The sequence below is a fragment of the Zosterops lateralis genome (assembly GCF_965231275.1).
Source record: "Zosterops lateralis genome assembly, chromosome: 9".
In the NCBI taxonomy this organism is placed as follows: domain Eukaryota; kingdom Metazoa; phylum Chordata; class Aves; order Passeriformes; family Zosteropidae; genus Zosterops; species Zosterops lateralis.
Window position 1 is genome coordinate 28,789,949 of NC_139769.1, and position 22,978 is coordinate 28,812,926.

General features: G+C 50.2%; 2 protein-coding genes across 8 annotated transcripts in view; one reads left to right on the plus strand and one right to left on the minus strand.

The window, feature by feature from the left end:
* Positions 1-11,786, plus strand: part of RGSL1 (regulator of G protein signaling like 1) — a gene marked incomplete at its 3' end in the record, with an annotated part of 16,529 nt that extends 4,743 nt beyond the window's left edge. Inside the window, 13 exon segments of the mRNA XM_083867521.1 lie at positions 232-294; positions 1,996-2,227; positions 2,816-2,902; positions 3,240-3,312; positions 4,151-4,370; positions 4,749-4,878; positions 5,593-5,758; positions 6,430-6,568; positions 7,128-7,300; positions 7,302-7,865; positions 10,231-10,322; positions 10,444-10,501; positions 11,780-11,786. Of these exon segments, the coding sequence (XP_083723647.1) occupies positions 232-294; positions 1,996-2,227; positions 2,816-2,902; positions 3,240-3,312; positions 4,151-4,370; positions 4,749-4,878; positions 5,593-5,758; positions 6,430-6,568; positions 7,128-7,300; positions 7,302-7,865; positions 10,231-10,322; positions 10,444-10,501; positions 11,780-11,786 (2,004 nt within the window).
* A 1,984-nt stretch (positions 11,787-13,770) lies between these two features.
* Positions 13,771-20,953, minus strand: RNASEL (ribonuclease L). Of its 7 annotated transcripts, none has more exons than XM_083867750.1 (8): positions 20,742-20,953; positions 19,521-19,572; positions 17,313-18,883; positions 16,917-17,005; positions 15,842-16,032; positions 15,623-15,740; positions 15,209-15,330; positions 13,771-14,384 (listed from the first exon to the last, which is right to left on the minus strand). In XM_083867750.1, exons 3-8 carry the CDS (start codon positions 18,742-18,744, stop codon positions 14,249-14,251), a joined length of 2,088 nt encoding a protein of 695 aa, XP_083723876.1. In that variant the 5' UTR covers positions 18,745-18,883; positions 19,521-19,572; positions 20,742-20,953; the 3' UTR covers positions 13,771-14,248. The 7 variants fall into 7 exon arrangements, with proteins under 7 accessions (XP_083723876.1, XP_083723875.1, XP_083723879.1 ...); XM_083867749.1 differs by having other exon boundaries at positions 19,521-19,644; XM_083867753.1 differs by having other exon boundaries at positions 15,623-15,737; positions 19,521-19,651.
* Between the last annotated feature and the right edge of the window lie 2,025 nt (positions 20,954-22,978).

Here is a 22,978-nt window from a genome sequence, read left to right on the forward strand (position 1 = left end):
ACATATCACAACCCAAGGCAGGATGACAGGGCAGTGGGCATCCTTTTGCATCCGTCACTGGCTCCAGCACAACCCCAGTAAAACCTATGTAGAACCCCAACCCTTGTGGGCAGCCCAATGGACCACGCTGGATGTGCAGGCATGTCCTTGGCATGTCCTCAAGCTGTGAGCCACCCATGGCACCAGCACTGTGACCCTGCCTGAGCACAGTCCCCCTTTGCTCCTCCTCAGGTGCTCTGCGGCCTCTACGAGGAATTTCTGGCTGCTGACGACAGGACATTGCTCCAGTTTATGGTAGGGGGGATGCACAGGGGCATCCTCGGGGGGGGACGGGGGTGCAGGCTCCAGTGGGGATGTGAAAAGTTGGAGAGAGAGGGAGGGAGGGAGGAAGGGAGGGAGGAGAAGCCCTAGATTATCTGGCATCCCACAATATGCCCAGCCAATGCTGCCACAGGGTGACACAGCAGATCCTGCTCCAGCTGCCTGGAGCAATGATCCTTAGCTCTTCCAGCACAGCATGCCATTAAGTTGGCAGCATTGCTGGCACAACCTGCAAGAGCTCCCCCGAGACAAGCTGTGACCCTGCCTAAAAGCAGGGAGAAACATAATGCCAAGCTTTTAGGGGAGGCAGGGGTGAGCCCAGCACTTGTGGGAATTGATCTCCCCCTGGCTTTTTTCCTTGCTCACGCTATTAATGTGTAATTATTGCTGCTATTAACGTGACTCACGGGCATGACACACATGGGATGACCCTGCCCTGCACCAGTGCCTGGCCAGCATGGGGGGAAGAGGCCATGCAGCCTTTTAGCCTATGACTCAACCACCCTCAGGTTGTTTTTTTGTTTTTGGTTTTTTTTTTTTTTTTTTTTTTTTTTTTTGTTTTTTTTTGTTTTTTTTTGTTTTTTGTTTTTTTTTTTTCCCCACCAAAACCAAGAAATCAGAGTTACAAGCACTCTTCCCAAACTATTATTCCTCCTGGCATCGCCAATCCCATAATTCCTACCCCAAATTCCAGCATTACACCCAGAAATCTCCTTGCAGGCAGAACCCCCTGAGCATCCCACCTGCACTGGTACCTGCTCAACCCATGCAGGCAGTTTTTCTCACTGCAGATGGTGCTCTTCAAACCAACTGTTTTCCCAAAACAAGATGTAAAATCAGCAGCTGATCCTGGAAAGGTTAAGGAGAGGCTGTCAGGACTTGGTGGCCTCAAAGACCTGGCTCCCAGAGCCTCAGCCAGTGAGACTGAGCATTTTGGAAAAGTCAGCTGGCAGCTCCCGACTCTGGCTCATTAACTGCTCTTGGTTGGAAGTTAATTAGCTGTCCCAGGTTTTTAAGCATCTCTTGTCAAGGAAATCTCTCCTCTGAGGTCAGAGCTGGTCTGGGGGTGCAGTTAGCACTTCAGCAGGCGCTGGGGCCATGCTCTCTGTGGGCACCATCCCCTGAGCCAAACTCCTCCTGGCTCTCCTGCTCTGGTGTCAGGGGAACTGCTGGGGGCTTAGCACAGCCTTATTTTTGGTGCCTGCTCTCAGCTCTCAGCCAGGAACCAGCCACTCTACCCCTGCTCTTGGCGAGCTGTGCAAACTGTCTGTCTGTGGGGAGAGGCAAAACCTGCAGGAGGGTTTTGGGGGGAACCAGGGAGGCACTCCCATGGCACCAGCTGGAGCCAGCCCCGGTGACATCAGCCAACAAAACAGCACACAAGGCTGGTGGGGACACCTTCAGGGTTGTTTCCAGCCCTCCTGGGGGGATGCTGAACTCTTCAGGAAAGCTGCAAGGCTGTGTCTGGCCTGTCTCTGGCTGCCTGTCCCTGGTATATCCCAGCCAGCTGAGCTGAGCTTTGTGCTCACAGAGATTCCTTCCAGGCTGCTTAAAGCTCAAGCAGGGATCTAAACTGGGCAGGTTTATAGTCTGAGGCACAGTAGAACACGTGGGCACAATGTTGGAGATGGGGAAGGTGCCCTGTGTCACCACCCTGCCCTCTTCTCACGACAGGCTCCAGGGATGGATGTGGCTGTGCCCGAGGTGCCAGACCGTGCTGCTGGCAGAGGGGAACATTTCCACCTGTCCCAGATGATGAACCAGTCCCTGACGCTGAGCCAAGGCTTGCACGGCACCAGGAGCTTGGAGGAGGTCTCCTCCAAGCACTGGCAACTGCTTGCTGCTCGGGACCTGCAGCAAGGGGGCTCCATCCAGGCAGAGATGGAAGTGCTCCTGGGCACTGCTGGTAAGAGCAGGCTCTCAATTCCTGACGTGGCTCACGTTGGCTGAAGCCAGTGAGGCATGTTTTATGCTCTGTTGGTGACTAGTGGCACTAAACAGGTGATGGACATGTTGGAGTGGGTGGCTAAGGGCCAAATTCCCTCCTGCCAGTACCAGGACACCAAATGCCACATCCCTGCACTGGCCTGGATCACCAGATCAGTTGAAGGCTGCAGAAAAGAGAATGAAGCCCAAAGGCAGCAATGGCTCGTGCCACCCCAGTTCCACATTTTGGCTTTCTCCTGAGGATGCTGGGGCTGGCCATGCTGGTGCTACTGGTGTAAGCCTTCGGCTTTGTTCTGTCATGCAATCCTTTGAGAATGACACCAATTTTCTAGGCACTGAGGGTGACAGCAGTCACCTGTAGCACCCCTGTAGCTTGTGGGCCCTCAGTTTTACCCAAGAAATGCAGTGTCACAGGTAGATCATGGAACAGGACACACGAGGGGACAGGGAAGGTGACAAAACCCAGCCCTCAGAGCCAGTGCTGAAGAGCTGTTGTAACCAGAGGTAATGCACATGAGATCTGTCCCCTCCCCTCTCTCTGATGCAGAATTCCAGAGGATGATGTCAGATGAGGTGGTTGTGAGTAGCCCAAGCAAGGAAGAGGAGCTTCTGCAGCTCATGCGTGCAGCACATGGTGAGCCCAGGCTGGGCAGGCAAGAGGCCAGGGGGGCTCCCAAACTTCTACCACCCTTGGGAGTGCCTCAGGGGCTGGGCCAGCAGGAGGCTTAACTTCTCCAGAAGGAAAGGACAATCCATCCACCACAGGCTATGCTCTGGGGCATTAATCCAGGCAGGGAGGGTGGGAGGGGGGGATTTCTCTGAGGAGGCCAAGCCATGAGAGGTGAGGAGCTCCCACAGTGTCTCCTGGGCCAGAGTCACCACACAGACACCACGGGAGGCTCCAGGGTCCAGCTGTGACAGGCTCTGGCTGTCCCCTGAGGAAGAGGCCAGCCCTGTTTCTGTCCCCACAGCTGTTGCATCTGAGAGGATTGCTAGAGAGAATGCTGCTGCTGCTGCAAGGAAGAAGGCGTCTAGAAAACGCAGGTCTGGCACCTGGCAGCACAGAGCTTTGCTCCTTCCACTCTTTCAGGTTTTTCCCAGTGCTCCTCCATAGGGCCACTGCTCCCTGTTTGGCCATTTGGCCCTCTCAGATATAGGCATAGGTGGCCTGTGGGTCTAAATTGCAGGATTACCAGGGAAAGGAGAAAAATTCAGATTTACTCTTCGTGCCTTGTGCATGTCTCATGCACTTCATCCTCAATCAACCCCCGGAATGCCACCTTGGCAGCACTCAGATTCCCAGAAAAATGGCCTAAAATCACACTGTAGCCACAATTAAATATCTGGACTCATGTCTCACCTCCTGGGAATACTCCAGCTGTGAGTCCTTGCGGCTTCACACTGGGATATAAAGCAAGTGGAAAAAATGATGGTGAGCACCTGGGCTGAGCTGAGTTCTTAAGCCCAGCTATGCAAATGCACCCTGCACAACACCCATCCCACCCCAAGGGGCCAGACAGCAACTGCTATAAATGCATTTTTCTATGACCCATCAGCCACTACATTGATATTCCATCCAGACCCTCACCCCAAAGCCACCAAATCCCTTCTGGGCCTGCAGGCTGCTGGACTGGAGGAGGAAACACTGCAGATAAGTGGGACAGACACTCCCAAAGTGACCACATGCAATAGAGCCCGGGGAGGGTACCTAGTGCCCTCTACCATTGTCCAACCTCCTCCAGGAACAGAAATCCAGTGGGATCCCAACCCCAGGACAGTCCCCTATCAGCTGCTCCCCACCTTAGCCACCCTTCCATCAAACCAGTGCCCTCCTCATGCCTCTGGCTGCCCTTGATGATCTCTCTGCTTTCCCATCTGGCAGGCTTGAGAACGGTGAGGAGGATGAGGAGGGTGAGGAAGAGGAGGATGAACACTACAACCAGAAGAAGAAGAAGAAGAAGAAGACACAGGAGCAGAAAAAGATGCAGAAGCAGAAACAGAAGAAACAGCAGCAGGAGGAGAAGGATTTGTTGCCTTGGTGCAGAAAGCCCAGGTCTAGGCGCCCTCAGTATGTGCAGGAAGGGACAGAGACACGGAGGATGGTGAGGAAAGACCCTGTGTGCTGGCAGGCTGAGGCTGCTCACCAGGCAGGAAAGAGAGGAGATGCTGTGAGACAAGGGGTGTCATATAAATGGGGTGAAGGGGTCAGACTTGGAGAGTTGCAGAAAGGCAGAAGGGAAAAACTCCCTCCTACAGGCCCTGGAGTCCTGCTCCACACAGACTTCACCACTTCTGGTCAGGACTGGCCAAGTGACTCATGCCCTCCCCTGTGGCCACCAGGGAAAGTGAGAAACACTGGGAAGCAAAGGTGATGGCTGGGCCACAAATCCCACTGCCAAGGCTGCTCCAGCTCACCGTGGTGCATCTGAACAGGAGGGTTCAGCTCCCTGGCTGGTGCCACCTGTGCCATGTCTCCACAGGGATGGGCCTGGGATGCCGTCCGGGAGCTCGTCAGGAGCTTCTGCAAGTTCCGCAGGGAGATGAAAAATCTCAAACGCCGCGCAGAGTTTGAGGAGTTCCTCCTTCAGGAGCGAAGAAATGAGAGGGAAAGTATGTCCAGTGTCCTGCCACCCCTTCTCCTCCCTCCCCAGGACACCCCTGGGTTTAGGTAGAGAAGAAAATGGAGAAAAGCTGTCCCTTACCTCCCACCACTGTGGCTTAGTGCCCTCATTATGCTGTTGCATTTCTCTCAAACAACGTTGTATATGCAAGTTTACATCCCTGCCTCAGGGAAAAAAAAGACCCAAAACAACTCAAAACAGGAAAATAGTAAATGGAGCTGAGACAGGCCTGAAAAACAAACAAAAGGAAATTGTTTTCTGGGCAACAAGGAGCTGACCTAAACAGAAAGTTTACACACAGGTTTGAGAGGAGGCCGGAAAAGCAGTTAGAAAACAATCTACTAAACACACAGAAACCCTATTTAGATCAAGAGAATTTTGTATATGGGGGAAACAAGAGATTTTTCTCCCTTTCATCCTCACTCATTATCTGCTTGGGGGCTCTGTCAGAGCCAGGGCAACAGCTAGGCAGACCAGCAGGCTTTAGGAACACACCATTCCCTATGGAAAAAGTGAACATAAACACTCCATGTGTGCAAAGAGGAGGAGGGATGGAGATAACCAAGCTAGAGAGGGAAGGTGAAGTCCACAGAGGTAGGAAGGCCCTCCAGCACACTGCATGCAGGTGTGGGAAGCACAGGTCAGGTGAAGGAGAAAACCCAGTGCTGGGCAGCAGGACACAGCATCTCTTCCCCTGTCTCAGACTTGCCCATCAAGGAGAAGAAGAAGAAAAGCCCCCTGAAGAGGCCCCGCAAGGGAAAGGCCCCCCCGCAGAAGGTGACGCTGATAAAGCGCCGCATTTTGAACAAACAGCTCATTGTTGTCACCTTCCTCGTCGACGACCTCCGCTTCTACATGGAGATGGACAAGTGAGTCCTTCCTCCACCAGGGTGCCCCTATAGAACCCCAGAATGGCTTGGGTTGGAAGGAACCTTAAAGGTCATCTCGTTCCAGCTACCTGCCATGGACAGGGACATGTCCCACTGAACCGAGTTGCTGGGAGCTCCTTCCAACTTGGCCCCACCCTCCCTTGGCTCTGGCCTGAACCCATCTCTGATGGAGACGTCCAAAACCCCCATTTCAGCCTGCAGTCATCCCCTGGCTCAGGGCTCCTGTTTGAAATCCTTTTGGTTTGGTAGTCCCAAGCAATCCAACATTCTGCTCACACCACTCTGGATGTCCCAGTTGTGGTGGCATTTCTCCCTCAACTTTGTCCACATTCCCAACAAACCTGTAAGACCAATCCATGGCCAATGGGCACCAGCCCTGCAGCCAACACCCTCACAACAGGCCGATCCCCAGCTTTCAATCCTCCTCTTTTCCTAGAAAAGGGGACATCACCTGCCCCAAGTGAATCCTGTGACCACAAGGGTGGCAGAAGAGAGAGATGGCTTTTCATACCTCCCATGTCACTTCACTGCTCCATACCTTGAGGATTGCTTTTCCTGGCCAAGAAATACCAAACTAAGCCAGAACACAACTGTCTAGCCCAGCAGTCATCAGCACTTGTCTCAGAGCAGGACCCCACGTGCCTTTGCAGGTTTTCCAGCCTGTCTGACTCCATGGGAGCTGTGGCACACAGCAGCACGCGGTCAAAAAGGCTCAAAGCCTTCCTCAAAAAGAAACTCGAGATCATCGATAAAGTTTTCCTGAACTCTGACATCCCCCCCAAGCTACGGGTGAGACGCTGGGACCCACCCAGGAAGGCTGGAGGCTGCTGCCTGCTCATTGCTCAAGGCCTTTGCAGCACAGCTGGGAACAGTGGTGGGGAGACAGGAACAGGCAGGGGTCTGGATCTGCTGGGGGGCCTTTGGGGCGTGCTCTGGAGCTTGGGGGTTCCACACGGGCTGGGAGGGGTGGGAAGCAACCCCCCACCAGACCTTGATAAATTGAGAACAAGCATGTGGATAAGGATGGGAGAAATGCGGATGATTCTCCAGCATTTCCTGCTGGAGAAATGCCAGGCCTGAAGTGCCAGGATGGTGGTGCACACCACCAATCCAGTCTTTTCACTCTTTAGAGGCCAGGGTCACCCTCATCCCCTCCCCACTGCACTCACCCCATCTCCTCTATGGAGGGCACAATGCTTCCCACAGAAATCCAGGTAGGATCCTGCCTTTGTGCCTGGGGCAAGCAGCCAGGATGGAATTTGGGTCTCTTCTTAGAGGTGAGGTCAGGGAAGGAAACCTGGCTCAAATCAGGAGTTCTGCAAAGTGCTTTGGTCTCTTCTGTGCCCAGGTGAACATCTCTGACAAAGAGAGGGATTCAATCCAGCGTTTATCTTCCAAGGGCCCGCTGACCCGGGCCATCTACCACAGCGCCAAGGTCACCCTCTTCCCCATCCTGATGTACTTCTGGAGAAGGTACCTATCCATCCCCTCTCTCCCAAGGTGGAGGAAGCTCTGGGGATGCCTTTATCTCCAGCCACTTGTTCCTCTGCCATGCTGCAAGTGCAGATGAGACACTCCCCAGGAGCTCAGCTGGAATTGTCTCTTTGGAGCTTTGCTGTTTCCGGTGTTTCTCATGCAGGTTCTGCATCTGGAAGGTGATGAGGAGCTTTAGGGTTTACCAGGAGGTCAGGAGCTCTGAGATCAGTGAGGAGGACAGGAGCTTTCAGCCCACCGAGGAGGACAGGAGCTCCAGGGCCCAGGAGGATGGGAGCTCTCAGTATCCCAAGAGGGACAAGAGCTCCAGGGCCCAGAAGGACGGGAGCTCTGAGGGTCCCAAGAGGGACAGGAGCTCCAGGGTCCAGAAGGAGGAGAGGAGCTCTCAGGGGCCCAAGGGGGACAGGAGCTCCAGGGCCCAGAAGGAGGAGAGGAGCTCTCAGGGGCCCAAGGGGGACAGGAGCTCCAGGGCCCAGAAGGAGGACAGTGTTCCAGACTCTTCACCTGAAAAAAAACCCTCCAAAGCGCCCAAGGTCCCCACTCCCAAGAAGTTGGTGGCTGTTCCCTCTGCTACACGTTATGCTCCAGGTTTGTTCTTCCAGACCTGACATCTTCTAAGTTCCTCTGAAAAGACCCCCTCCTTCACACAGCTTTGAGGGTGTATGTGGTGCAGGCCTGCTGGGGAAAATGGAATGGAATTTTTTTTTTTTTTCCCATCAACATCAGTCAAAACTGTCCAGGGGGATTTTAGAAATTTTCTTTGGTGAATAGGGAAGTGAGCACTGAGACTTCCCAAGCAACAAGCTGTTGCATAATTCCTATTTATTTCAATAACCGAGTTAAAAATACTCAGGCACACCCCCTGAAACAGAAATAAAACCCCCCAATCTTTCGGGTTGCAAGCCAAATGGGAGCAGGAAAAGGAGAACAAACACCAGGCACAGTGGCATTTCATGCAGGGTGCTTTGAATATCTGGAATGGAGAATAAGCTCCATCAGGATTTGAGGTAACATCTCCAGGGAAAGAGATATTTTCTCTTCCTCATCTCCCTGTTTAGTTTTGATACACTGAATAACTCTAAACTGGAAAACACAAAGTGATGCTGAGCATTGTCAGTCTGCCTGACAGCCTGCTCCTTGGCTGAATATTCATTTGGAAATTGTCTAATTGATTCTTGATTAAAGGGGAAACCAAAATAGGCACATACTAAACTTGCTTTGACGGATGAGTGGGTGTCAGCAAGCTGCTGTTCTGCTCCCTGTCATTTATCACTGTCAAGTTCTGGCTAAAAAGCAGCAGAGTTCAAGGATTTGGATGCCTCCAGGCAGGTGCTTGAGCTGCTGCTCCACAGCAGGGCTGAGGTGACAGAGCCCTGTGCTCCAGGAATGCCAAACATGTCCGTGGCTCAAACCACCTCACGCCTTGGCTATTCCCCATGGACAACATCCAGTCTTCAGCTTGTGTCTCCAGCTGGTTACAGAGCCTCACTGCTCTTCCAGGGCCTTCTCAAATGTAGTTGTTTTAATGCAAAAGTCACAAAAAACCCCCACAGAAAAACCTCAAACTTATTCCAAGCTAGTGATAAGTCAGAAAACTTGTGTTACCCCAGAGCTACTGGCTGTGTTATCCAGGATAGGGACAGTGTTTGCCAGGTCTTCAGGGAGCAGAGAGAGTGTCATTTAAACAGATTCAGATTAGAGATAGGAAGTCGTTTTTTACACTAGAGGGTGGTAAAACACCAGCACAGGTTGCCCAGAGAAACTGTGGTTTCCATCCCTGGAAATATTCAGGATCAGGTTGGATGGGGCTCTGAGCAACCTGATCTAGTGGAAGGTGTTGGGGGCTGCACTAGATGGCCTTGAAAGACCCCTTCCAACTGGAATTATTCTGTGTTTACATCAGTGCAAACTGCTGCAAGGGTTGGGACAGACCCAGGCAGCACAGCCTGTGTTTAACTGCAGCCACAGAGAGCTGCCCTGGGGGCTGCTCTGGACACACAGATAAGGCTGTGATCTCTCAAGCATGGACACTCATTCCACAGGGACTGGCCCTGGGACAGCAGCCCCCAAGCCACCACTCCTTGCTGTGTCCCACAGGGATGAGTAACAGGAGCCAGGCAGAAAAAGATATCCCTCAGCTTGCCAGGCATGTGGGGGACAAGATATGTACCCAAAAATAGCTGCTGTTCCTGGCTGTCCACACCAGCTCCAGAGACACTTTCCTGCACCTTATGCTTTCACCAATGACTTTTCTCTAAGGGTTTTGCTTTTCTAACCTTTAGGTAAAAACTTGCTCTTGAGCTGGGGGGAAAAATTGGTTATGTTGCCTTTTAAAAAGCACCAAAATTGCTGGGGAAAAGACCTGTAGTTGCAGAGACTTTTGCCCTCAAGGAGGTCTCAGGGCCTTGCTCAGCCATTCTTCCTTGTGCTCTGGGCAAGCCCCAAGAGATTTGAGGGGGGCAGTGCTGCTGTCCTCCCCCATTTCCCATCAGAGCACTCCATGGGATGTCTAAAGAGGCTGCCTGGAACAGAGGCTGGGCAGAGTTAAAGGAATAAAGCAGGCATTTATTGAAAGGCCTTCAAAGGACACACCTTGGGCAATACAAGAGCCTGGCTGAGGCTACACCCAAGATGGTCATCATGAGGTTTCATACTTTTATAAGTTTTGGTCCATTTCCAAATTGGGGTTAATTTTCCAATTACAGCTTCAGGTTATGAAGTCCCATCCTCCCAGATTGCTCTCCTCAGTTTGCTGTTGTTTATAATTTTGGGCCTGAAGCTGCAACAGTGAGGTTGGTCCTCAAGCTGGAGCAGGATTGTTTTGTGTGACTGAACTGTGAGGAGAACTTGCTAATACTTTATAGGAAGTTCAGAGTTACACACCAATGCAGTACAGAATCTGGAAAACATGAAAGCTAAAACTGAAGGCATCAATTGTCTTTTCCCTCCCCAGGTAGAAAGCCGGTCCTTATCTACAAGCTGTCAGAGGGCCTCGAGCTCCTGCTGCCACGGCCCCAGAAGAAAAGTGAGCCTTCAGAGGAGGAAAAAGGTGAGCCTTTTTTGGGCTGAAAAGGGCCCTCCTGCTGCTGGGGGCTGCAGGGATGGGAGCTGAGCTCGGGGGCTCTCTGCAGCAGCCCATAGTGGGGGGTTTGTGCTGTTGTTTCCCTCAGACCCAGATGCCAGTGGGGAGAAGAGGACCTCGCTCAGCAAGTCTGCCCCACAGGACAGGTGGGTGTTCCCAGACTGTTCACCCCCTCCAGACCCCACCAGCACGGGCTGTGCCCCCCTTAAAGCACAAAGGTTGGTGCAGGATGCTGAACATCATCCTGAACAATCTCCAGTCACAGGGAACTCCCAGCTGCTGCATGTCTCCATGGCCAGAACTCCTCCCTGGGAGCATCCCTATCCCTCTCCGTGCCCAGAACTCCTCCCTGGGAGCATCACTGATCTCTCTCCATGCCCAGAACTCCTCCCTGGGAGCATCACTGGTCCCTCTCCATGCCCAAAATTCCTCTCTAGGAACATCTCTGATCCCTCTCCATGCCCAGAACTCCTCTCTGGGAGCATCTCTGATCCCTCTCCATGCCCAGAACTCCTCTCTGGGAGCATCTCTGATCCCTCTCCATGCCCAGAACTCCTCCCTGGGAGCATCCCTGATGTCTCCATGCCCAGAACTCCCTGGGAACATCCCTGATCCCCGTCCATGCCCAGAATTCCTCCCTGGGAGCCCTGTGCTGGTCCGTGGTCACCCTCAGCCTGCCTTCAGCAACAGCAGACACTGATGCAGCATCTCTCCCTCCCCTGCAGGAAGGAAGGGGTGCCCAGCCCTCCCCCCAGCAGCTCTCCCACAGCAGCCTCCACACAGGTGTGATCCAAGAAAGCTGAGCAGCCTGGACACAGGGAATCGTTTGCACTCAGCAATAAGACCTAAAAATAAAGCAGCTCACAGCATCCTCCAGTTTACCTGGTGACAGCACAGCAGCTCCAGCTCTGCAGCCGTGGCAGGGACATGCTGTGACACGTGTTCCTGCTGAAACACCACACAAATCTCCTTCCTCACATGGATCTCTGTACCTCAGCTCCTCACCTTTCCACACAACTGAAATACTTCCTGTGGGTAGGTAGCAAGGCTGCCTATTTGGTGCACTTACTCAGCTGCTGCTGAGATGGTGCCTGGTTTGCCAAAGCCTTTCTGATTTTCCAGCAAAAAAATCAGCTCATGCCTGACTGGGGCTTCAGCATGCTTTTTTTTTTGTGAGGTTTTAGGGTTTTGATGGGTCTTTTTAAGCCAGTGCGTGTTTACAAATTAAATCATAGCAAGGGCCTTAATTTTCCCCAGGTGAAACTGAGTCAAAGTGACTTTGCCAAGTCACCAGGAAGCTGCAGAAATCACAAATATTCTTTGGACCTCGTGAAGAAAAGACCACAACCTTTTTATCAGTTTGTCAGAGGCAACCTCTCAGCTTTGTAATTTTTGAGCTATTTTTAACCACTTTTTAATCCCAGATCCTAGAAGAATTCATCCTGGGAATAACACCAGGTTACATGTTAAGGCAGATGAGAATGTTTTGTATTTATCAATTGTGAGTATCAACACCTTGCCTCTGGAGGATGAAAAACATGCAAACCCAAGAACATTTATTTAACTGCAGGGCTTGGGAAGCTGATTCCATCCCTACAACATGAAATGTGACCAACTCTCAGAGCTGCTCTTGTGCTGGAAGTTGATTTTGCCCTGAAAGCTTTCAGCCCCAAAATCTTGCTGTGTTTTTGTGAGTTTTCACCAACACTCCTGAGCCCAGCTGAGCCCAGGCCCTCTAAAAGCCTCACAGATGTGCCTGGAGCTCAGCACAGCAAAACCACAGCTAAGAGCAGCCTTCACTCCACTGCTCCTGTGGGCTGCTCGGTGGGTTTGTTTTTCAGGGCAGCAGATGAGGCACGGTGAGCTGGGAGCATCCCTGTGCACACAAACACGTCCTCAGCACGAAGAGCCAGGACAGGCAGCACCTGAGCCCATCACACTGGGCTGAGCCAGCTGGCCTGGAGGTCCCAGCAGAGCAAAAAGGCAGAGGCACAGCAAATGCAGGCAGGACAGCAGGGCAGTGAAGCCTGTGGGGCCATATCACATCTTTGGGCTGCAAAGCTGCCTGAGGCAAAGGCAGCACCTCCCAGGTGGGCAAATCAAAGTTTGATGTGTGAAAGTGGTCCTAAATTCTTACACAAATTCTACCTACATAGTCTATCTGTTTATCTATCTAGGAATGCTAGCAAGGCTACATTATGTTTTCCTTATGTCCAAAACTTAGTTAACTTTGTAAAAAGTGACGCCACTGAACTTTAAACTAGACTTTAGGGCTTTTTTTTTTTTTTTTTTTTTTTTTTTTTTTTTTTTTTTTTCTGACTAATAGAGTTTCTTATTTGCTTAAGGCACTTAAAGAACTTTCTACTTATTTAAAACTAAACTTACATTCTACCCCATGTCTGCGTGGATTTATGTATTTTAGTTTTTCTGAAGGCCTTAATTCAGCCCTCACATTTCTCAGTGCTTCTGAGCCTGTGTGGATGAGGCTCAGAGGAATTTGTATCCCAACTCTCGTTGAGCCTGGGGCAGGCTGGGACATCCCACAGCACTAATTTTGGCAGCTGGTTCTGCCCCCAGCTCCCCAGGACACCTCCATCCATCCTGGGCCCCAAATACTGCCACACCACCCAGCTGCAGCACTGCCCACCAGTTTTTCCATCCTGCCTGGCCTCTCACTGGCCCATCCTCCTGGGAGACAGAGCCTGGTGTTCTCCCCAGCCTTGCTCCCAGTCCTGCATTCCTTCCTCCCATGGTTCGATGCTCTGGGAGCAATCTGCTCTGCAGATGCTGGGCATGGATCAGGTTTCTTCTTCTTCCAGGAGCTGTCCCTGGAAATTCTTTCCAGCAGCCAGATTTCCCCAGAGAGATCACTCACAGTCTCCCTGGGCACACCTTTGGAGTCCCAGCCCTGCAGTGAAACAGCAGAGTGATGAAGAAGTTGCAAAAGTCACACAGAAATGCTGGAAATGTGGCATTTTACAGGAGGCTGCAGGAGCCCAGCCCACGGCCTCACTTCTCTTCATGCAAGAGCAGAAATGCTGCTGTGGCACAGGCCACTCCAAAGCCCCCTGCTCCCCACACTGCTGAGACCTGAGCACACATCTCTGCGTGTCCTCCTGCCTTCTGGGACTGAGACAGGCATAGGAAGAAAGGGAAAAAAGAATAAAGAGCAAGGAGGAAAGGTAAAAAAGCCCAAAATATTGGCACAAGAGGAGTCAGCATTCTCCTGGTTGCATTTTCTCATCAACAGTTGTGTAGTCAAATTTCCATAATGTATTTAAAAGGTTCCCAGGGCCCTCAGAAGGAGCTTTGATCCAAGACAGGACCACTGATGCAGGTGGTGTTTTAACAGTGCTGCAGAACCTCTTCCTGTGCAGAGGGGATGGGGGAACCTCATTCCTAAAGGAGAGCAGAGTCAGTTTTCTAGTCAAGTTTATTCAGGTTTGTTTTTTCGCGGGGTCATTGAAAGAATAACAATTCCAGTTTGAAAAAGAACCAAACAAAACAAACAAAGCAAACAAACAAACAAAAAACTCCAAAAAACCAAACAAACAAACAAAAAAATCCAACAAAAAAGCCCCAAAAAGCAAAAGACAAAACCAAAAAACCACCACCACCACAACAACAACAAAAAAAATCAGACACAAAACCCAACCTTTTCAACAGCTGCAAAACATTTCCATAAGCAACATATAATCACAGTGCAAATTAAAGCATCCAAAGCTCATGGTTGTTACACCAAACTCTTTGGAGTCTTTCCCAATTTAAGTCCTCCACACTCTGTCCATTTAGCCCATCTCCTTACCCACATCTTCAGCTCATTTGCAGGTGAATAAATAATAAATAAAAGGAGTCGTGGTGGGCTCAGACACGGGACAGGAGGCAGTGACATCCTACAGAGAAGGGTCCTGGAAGTGTGCTAAGTGACTGCACGTGGGGTTCTGGCGTAAACTGTTGTACACATAGATGGTAAGTTTTGGAAAAACCTTCAGGAAATACTCAGCATAGTCTCCTATTTTGTTGCTGATCCTGAAAGAGAACAAAAGCAAACAGGATTTTTAAAGCTTATCCAAGGGGTCAATATTCTAGGGTGCCCTTGCAGAGAAAAAGCCATTCCAGGGATTTTCTGATAACACAGTATAGATAAGACTCTAGGTTTCCTAGAAATGCCAAAGCTGCAGCTTTTCTACTCCTCAATTCTTTTTGGGTTTGGTTTTGTTTGTTTTGTTGTTTTGGGTTTTTTTGGGGGTTTTTGCTTCTGTTTTGGTTTTTTGTTTTTGTTTTTTGTTTTGGTTTGGTTTGGGATTGGGGTTTTTTTGTTTTTTGTTTTTTTGGGGGGTTTTTTTGTGTTTTTTTTTTTGTTTGTTTTTTCCCTCCAGCATCTCCATCTGTGTCGCCCTAAGTCTTCTTGGTTTTGAGTCTTTGAATCTCTGCAGTGGAGATTCTCACGCAGCTTGGTGTAAACTATGTATATATTTAGAACTTATCTACTTTTGTTTACATATTTGTCCTCTGGGAGGAGAAATATGATTGATGGTGATGTTCACCAACGAGGTCAATGAGGTGGAAACCTGTGTAGCCAATCCTTTGCCCTCTGATCAAAGTGTATATAAGATGGAGTCAGAAAATTAAAAGAGAGCTTTTCTGCTTGACTTTCTGCTGCCTGTCTCGTCGTTTGTGTGCCCGAAATAGCGACACATCTGCCTTTCACTTTGGACAGCTCTCTCAGGCACATGGTGGGGATTCTTGGGCTTGTCCTGGACAGGACTTTGTGATCCCTGCGGGTCCTCTCCAGCTCAGGATATTCTCTGATTCTATGCACCCATGGCAGGGCCAAGGATGGGAACATGTACCTTTCATCTTTGTGTTCATCCATGTTTCTCATGAGCCTCAGGAGGTCAGTGACATCATTTCTGTACTTGAATGGTTTTGCATTCCTAGGATTTTCCATGATGTGTAAAACATCTTTGTCAATCTGAAAGAAAGCACACAGATTATTCCCTGCCTTTTACACCCCACAAAAACCAATAGCCCTTGAAGGTTTTTCAGCCAATTTGAGAACGATCAACCCCTTTTATCACCCCAGTTATCAGAGCTCCCTTTAGCATCAACATGCCTTCAATTGAATTGTTTTTCCCAGTCGTCTGTATTTTGTGTGGGGCTTTTTCCAGTTCCATTTTTAAAGAAGAGCCCCTGGAACACTCAGAAAATCTTCTGCCTGAATGTCTAGCTCAAACCGGATACCAATCCAAATTGAAGAGGATTACCATTTTGGTCCACTGTGGATAAGGAAAAGTTTTCTTAGTGACATGATCCTGAAAAACACTTCTTCGGTTTGGGTAGTCTTTGATTGTATTCCATATAGTCTTCAGGAAGCTGAACCTGCTGTGGGATGAGAAACCTCATTAGCTGTAATGGGGCTGTTCCTAGCACTGCAGGCAATTCCAGCACCAAAATTCCACCTCCTTTGTACTCCCAGGGCTTACCTCTGATTGCTCCAGAAATAGGGATGTTTGCTCAGCCCTTCCAAGCCTCGTTCATCATGAGAGGACAGGCTTTGTACAAGGTCCAGAGCCTCTGTGTAATCTGGGGAATTGGGAGCCAAATCGTTGATCCCAACTTGCTGGAGGGGTTTTCTACCCCCTGTTAAAACGTAGAGCACAAGCCTGCCCAGGGCCTGCAAAGAGACATCACTGCTCCCGTGCCACAGGCACCCAGCTTCCAACCCAATGCGTTGGAACTCTGGAGGCTGAAAATTTCAGGCTTTCTGTTCTAAGAGACATTAGCCTTCAAGCAAGTACCACATTTGACTTGAGGCTTTTGACATTTGACAGGCTTCTGAATTGAGTGATGGCACTGGGGTTGTGGGTGTGTAGTTGGAATAGTATTGTCTAGTGATTTCACAGGGTGAAAAACTTAGATTTAAGATTTTATTATATAATAATGTATGGGGCAAGATGGAGGACTTTGGGTATTGTCTAAGTCCTTCTTCACCTTCTTTTTCTTCTTCATGGGTTTGAGTGGTTTTCTGTAACTGGGTGAAAAAGGTCCACATTTTGGGCCTTGGGTAGTCATTATTGGATCAGAAATATAAATTATATAGGTGTCACCTTGTTATTAGCACTTAAATAACCTTGAAAGAGTTAGAGGTGCTCCATTTTACCTCTGTTCTCTAACTTGTTATTCAGAGCTCACAGCTCGTGAGACTGTAATATAGATAAGAAATAATAAACACCAAGTCTGAACACAAACAATGATTCCTGTGTATTAATCCCGACCTTGGGGGAGAAAAAGCAGCCAGAACCATCACACCAATGGATTCATCTCCCCAAGCCCTGCAGGTGCCCAGAAGTGTAAAATAGAACACAATCCTTGGGGCTGTGTGCACAAGGACAGAGGAGATGGGCATCCAAACCAACATTGCTCCAGTGCAACATCTGTCACTGCACAGGCTTCCCTACAAATCAGGGCATTTTCTAGATGCAAAAAGCCTTTCCCTAGGACCCACAGCTACAGAGCACCCAGAATTTTAAACCATAGGTTGGTTCACAGAGAACTTGCCTTTAAATCTGAGTTTACAAGTTCCTCTTGGCCTTCGATTGACCTTCTTTTATTACCAAAGTCCGCCAAGTAGATTTTGCCACCTAAATCTGATGAAATAAGAGGAAGTGTTAACAAATAAAGGTGGCAAAGCTTCATTGCTGACTTCTGGATGACCCCTTCTTTAAAGAACAGTTCTCTGAAGGCATCTGTGATGGGTTGATCTGCCTGCAGAGCCCTAATGAGATGTGTAAGGTTGTTCTCTCTGGGAACATATCTGTGCTTATTTAAAGAGGAGACCTAAAGCCACCCTAGTCAGCACAAAGACATCTCTATTTCTACAGACAGCTGTGAGGCACCTTCCCCTCTAAACTACAGGGAAAGCAAAATGAAAACATAAAGAAAGCAAAACATAACCTATGACGAAGTTCCTGGGCTGTAGATCCTGGTGAGCAAATCTGAGGGAGTGCAACTCCCTCAGTGCCTGGAAGATCATCTTCAGAGCAGCTTTATAATCCTTTTGGCCTTCAGGGTCCTGCAAGTGCTCCTGGAGGTTTTTCTCCCAGAGTGGGAAGCACAAGTACACACGGTCCTTTTCCTTCTCAGACTGGAAGAGCTTCAGTAGATGCTCACAGTGAGAACATTCCTCCAAGAACTCTTTCTCTTTGTTGCCCTCTGCACTGCGGGTTATTCTCACTGCCACCTCTGTCCCTCCGTGGAGCCCGAGGTAGATGCCATCCTGAATTTTCTGCTGGTTGTACTGATATATCTTCAGTTTGCCAATCATGGGGCGATGCATTTGATCAAGTTGTTTCAGCTGGGCCCTCCAGCGTTTGCTGTTTGGCTCCCACTCTCTGGGGGTTTCTGGGACCAACCTGGCCTTGTGCTCACGAAGAAGGTTTTCCATGCTGAGAGAACGATTTCTCCTTGCAACTTCCAGCAGGTTCCCACGATCAGTCTGTGCTCCCTTTCCACACAGCAGCTTTGCTATTTCACAGTCACCTTTCTCCACAGCCACCATCAGGGCTGTGTTGCCCTCCTCATCCACGTCATCAATGTTGATCTCGTCCTTCTCCAGCAAAGCTGTCACCAGCTCCGGGCTCTCCATTTCAACAGCCAGGATGAGGGCAGTTTTCCCACATTCATCTTTGCTCTTCACATCCACGCCATGCTGCAGCAGGAAACGGACTATGGACACAGCTGACTGGTACCTTTTTTTGTCTGAGCCCTTCTTTAGGGCGTGGATCAAGGCGTTCCTGTCTCTGTTGTCACGGATGTTCACATCTGCCCTCATCTCCTGGACCAGAATTTTGACGGCCGAGAAGTGGCGCTCCCTGCACGCGTCCATCAGTGCCGTGGCTCCTCCCTTGTGCAGCTTGGCCTTCTCCTCGCTGGTCTCCCTCCTCAGATTCACCTCTGCCCCTCTGCTGTACAGGAATCTCAAGGCTTCCTCCCTCCCATACCAGGCAGCCTCCATGAACGCTGTGAATCCATTGATATCTCGGTCGTTAATGTCTGCCCCTCGCTCCAGGAGGAGCTGCAGGATCCCTACATCCCCCCTTATCCCTGCCTCAGTAAATGCAGTGCCACCATTGTCCTTCCTGGCATGCACAGAAGCTCCCCTGTCCAGCAGGAGCCGGACCAGGTCCTCCTCCCTGGTTTGCACTGCAGTCTGCAGGGGTGTCCAGCCACTGCCTACCTTGGAATTCACATCTGCCCCTTGCTCCAGCAGCTCCAGCACGGCTTCTTTATCCTTGTACTTCACAGCATAATTTAACTCGGAGCTGAGGTCTTCTGCTGCCTCCGTGCTGGGAGGGGTGGAGGCCTGGTGGTGATCTGGGAGCTCCATGGTGCTCAGAGGGAGGCTCTGGGGTCAGCAGCAAAACGCAGGGATTCACAGGAGGGTGGGAGAGGTGCAGGGCTCAGTGCCTGCGGAGCAGGAGATGTGCTGGGTGTGGCTGGTGAAACCCATTAGCTGCATTTTTCACCTGATTAATGAACAGGAAATACTGCTTTATTAGCCTGTGAAACCTCTCCGTTTCCACTCCATGTCCTATCCTGAGGACAGCAATGCCAGTGCCAACCAGGACAGTCAAGGCCTGGAGAGAAGCACAGCTTCAGCACTCATGGACTCTTTGTTTCCTTGCCTGGCCCCAGCCCCTCTCACAGCCCAGGGAGGGGCTGATTTGCTGCTTTTGCTATGAATGGCATCTCAGACTTGTCACGGGTTACCTGGCAAGCCATCCCCCCCGCCAGGTGTCAGGTGCAGATGGGCATTCCCATCTTCAGCTTTGGGTGGCAACCACACACAGTCCTGACTGCCCCTGATCCAACACGAGACAGAGAGCCGGCCTTAATCCCTCCTGCTTCCACAGGCCATGAGGAGACCTTGCCTGACAGGAAGCTTCGCCTAAGCTTTTCACCATGTTAGGAGATTGATCAGATAGGATTTAATTTACTAAATTTATCTATCTGGTATCTAGAAAAAGCAGGGCTCCAATACCCATTTCCTGATCAGCACTTCCAGGAGTTGTTCCTGACAAGCTGAACTGGAAATAAATTACCCAAGCAAATCACAAAAGGGATAGAGAATTCTTAAGGTATAAAAGCAAAGTATAAATTTACCTGAATTTTCCCTCAGGAAAGCCAAAGATTGGTTTTTGGATGGTTTATTTCCCTGCCCAGCAGGAAAAAACACAGTAGTTCATTGATTTAGATGCATTTCATTTCCTTCTATTAATTTCTGTACCTTTTGCCTCGCAGAAAAAAGAAATAAATAGTGTTACTCTCCTGGCCTGAAAAGCAGCACAGCATCCCCTGGGCACAGTGGGGCTCAAGTTCCTCATCCCTGCCAGGATGGCAGAACCCCGAGGAGGGGGAAAGAGAGGGGCTGAGCTCCTTCCTCCTCCTCCTCCAGCAGAGTGGTGAGCTTTGTACTCCAGGAAATGTTTAAATATTTCTGGCCCCGCCCCACTGACTTTTGATCTCATCTGCCTGTCCCAATGTGTCACCCAGCCCTGCCTGTGTCACCCAGCCCTGCCTGCGCCACCCACAACCACACAGCCAGCAAGGGCTCCCCAAAAATGTGCTGGCCCCTGCCAGGAAGGAAAGTTTTTATCCACTTGCAGGATGCTTGTTGCAGTGCACCTCCACACCTTAACAGCTGTTTCCATATCAGGAAAGAATTTAAGTTTCATCCCTGAACTTTTAAGGAAGAAGAACCAGAAACGTCCGTGCTCCTTTCACCATAACTGGCCCAGTGCCAGGACAAATGCACCCCTTGGATCTTTGAGCTGTTCCTCAGCTGTGTCTGAATCTGTTTTCTATTGGGCAGCATGCAAAAAAACCCCTCCTAGATTGCTGAATATTTAAAGAGAGAGCATGGAGGTTCTCAGGGATTTTCGGGGTGTCTTGGCAGGTGCAGGGGACCTCCCTGCACCGTGCAGGGCTTTTATTCTTTTGTTCTATATAAGTTGTTATCTTCTCCTTAATTAAAACCTTTTTGCTTTCTCCAAACCCCTCCAATCAGCCGTGTCACTAATTATTCTTATTTCTGAGAGGCTGCTGGCCAACCCTCAGAGTGTAATACAACTTTGTGGGGCTAAAAACACTCTGGCCCCACGCAGAAACTCATCAGATGCTGGGCTTCTGGGGGAGGTGTTTGACAGCCTTTTTTCCAGCAGGCAGCAGAGAAGTCATGAGCAAACTGCTCTCCCCATAGCCCCAGACCCTGTTCAGAAACACCTGCTCAGCAGTGGTTCAGGAGCTGAAGGCATGCAGGCATTGGATTCATCAGGGGGTGTGGACTGGGGGACATTTAGGGTTTCATTTTAAGCTTTTCCTCACCTTTTTGGCAACTCCATCCACGTGAGGGAAACAAATGCTGCTAAATTACAGCCAGGGAGTCGCTGAGCTGTGGGTTCCTCACTGCACGGGCAGGCAGCTCCCTGGCATCACCCCGCTCCTTGCAGGCAGCTCTGTGTAAACAGGAGCCTGCTCCTCCAAGCCCTCCTTATCTGCCGAGAAAGCAGGAAATACCCGGAGCAGCCCGGCCTGTGTTGTCCCACCCAGTTTCCTTCACTGCCCTGTGACGTGAGATGAGCTCAGCACAGCCTGAGCAACTCCCCCCGGCAGCTCCGCTGGGCTGTGCCAGCAGCAGGACTCGGGTCTGAAACGGGGCTGCAGTTGTGTCAATCCAATCGTTCCTGACTTTCCATGGTGCCTTGGCACACACACAAACAGGGACTCTGCCTGTGGACACAGAGACATGGCCTGGTACAGGCACAAGGGCATGGAAAAGGGTTGAGTGGATGCAACTCTGCACGGGTTTTCCACGGATATCCCAATCCTGGTGGATGCCTGCACTGCTGGCTCACATCTCCAGGCCAGCTTTCACTAAACTCTACCTCTGCAGGAGTCACAGCCCTGTACCTCATTGTGCTGTTGGGCATCCTGCTTCCCACAGCATCCACAAGCTCTGGGAACATCCCACGGTCTGGGCAGGGGATTTTGTGGGGTTTGTGCTGCCACAGGAGACCTTGACACAGCCCCACAGGGACAGAGACTGTGAAAACTCAGGGAGCAATCTCCAATCTGCCTCAAGGCTGTCAGGATCTCATTTTAATTCACAGGGAGGATCTCTCCTGGTTTGAGCAGGGCTGTGGCTGCAGCTGCTGGTGTTCAAGTATCCATTTGCTGCTGCAAAAACAAACAACCAGAGCAAGGGCACATCTCAGCTTCAAAGCCAGTAAAGACATCCAAAAAAAAGCCAAAAGACATTTAAACGAAAAAGCCAATATAACAGCATCACCTCGCCCACCCAGCCAAGTACAAAAGCCTTCTCCAGCTTGCTGCTTTAATTAAAGTCATTTATTATCTTAGGGTGGGAAGATGAAAATCCCTGGGATGGTGGGAACCCAAACCCTACAGTGGTGGGAACGAGGTGTTTGCAGCCAGCAGGGCTGTGGCGGGAGTGTCCTGTGCCTGCATCCCAGCCAAAAAGGGTTTGCTGGCAGTGCTGCCTGATCCAAATTGTTTTTCACAGAGCCATAAGTTTAAACTCTGAGTGTTGCCCTGCAACAGGCAGTTTCCAGGGAATGAAAGGGTCTCAAAGGTTTTCTAAAGCAGAGGAGTAACAGAGCTCCTCTCCACCACCATTCCATAGCCTCTGGGTTATGGAGTTACTGCTGTGTTCATATATCTGCAGAGTCATTATTTGCTCCCACGCACCCAGGGACTCAGGAGATGAGTTGCTGAGACACAGACAGCAGGGGAATCAAGGGCACAACTAAACAAATCTCCCTTTTCCTCCATTCTGATGGACTTACACCCATTTTTGCATCCTTTCTCCTGAGACGACATCTCCCGAGAATCCTTGTCCTCTCAGCAGCCACAAATAGACACGAGGCAAAATGTGGCAACAAAAATGCCTGCCAAGGGCAAAATAATTTTTTAAAGGAGCTATGAATAGTAGGATGAGGTTTTTTTCTTCATGTTCCCTTCACGTGCTTTCCTATTATCTTTCCAAGTGGGAATATCCCAGGGTTTATGTGCTTGGCCATGCTGATGTGACTTTCATTGCTGGAACACAACCCTGGAAAATAGTCCACAGAAGGACGGCAGGTGATGCTACCCATGGAGGAGCATCAACCACTTCTCACAGAACCATTTAGGTTTGAAAAGACCTCCAAGATCATTGAATCCAACCTTCAAAATCATTGAGCCCAACCATCACCCATCACCACCAGTCCACCAATGAACCACATCCCCCATATCTGTGCCTTTCATGGAGTATTTTAAGATTTTTAAAACTTCATTTTCTATTTTTTTTTAGACTGCTCCCCAATCCTCATCACCATAAAACCAGAAATTTTTGCCAGCAGGGAAGGAGAGGTGAGGGCACAGTGAGGCAGGCAGGAACCTCACCAAGCAGCACATCCCAGCCCCTGGGCAAGGAGGGCAGGGCAGATCCATTTAAAACAGCCCAGAGCAGCCAAAACAGGTCAGGCAAGGAATCAGGCTGAGCACCTGAGCTTAGAAATGCCTTTCCCAAGCGGAGCAGGTGGATCTCCAGCAGGATTTCT

What these genes read in the sequence shown, in the direction of transcription:
- RNASEL (XM_083867751.1), bottom strand. Translation starts at nt 18,744, where the DNA reads ATGGAGCTCCCAGATCACCACCAGGCCTCCACCCCTCCCAGCACGGAG. An exon ending in TATTTCTGGAGCAATCAGAG is followed by an intron (nt 15,741 to 15,841) that starts GTAAGCCCTGGG and finishes CTCATCCCACAG; the next exon opens with CAGGTTCAGCTTCCTGAAGA. An exon ending in ATCCACAGTGGACCAAAATG is followed by an intron (nt 15,331 to 15,622) that starts GTAATCCTCTTC and finishes GCTTTCTTTCAG; the next exon opens with ATTGACAAAGATGTTTTACA.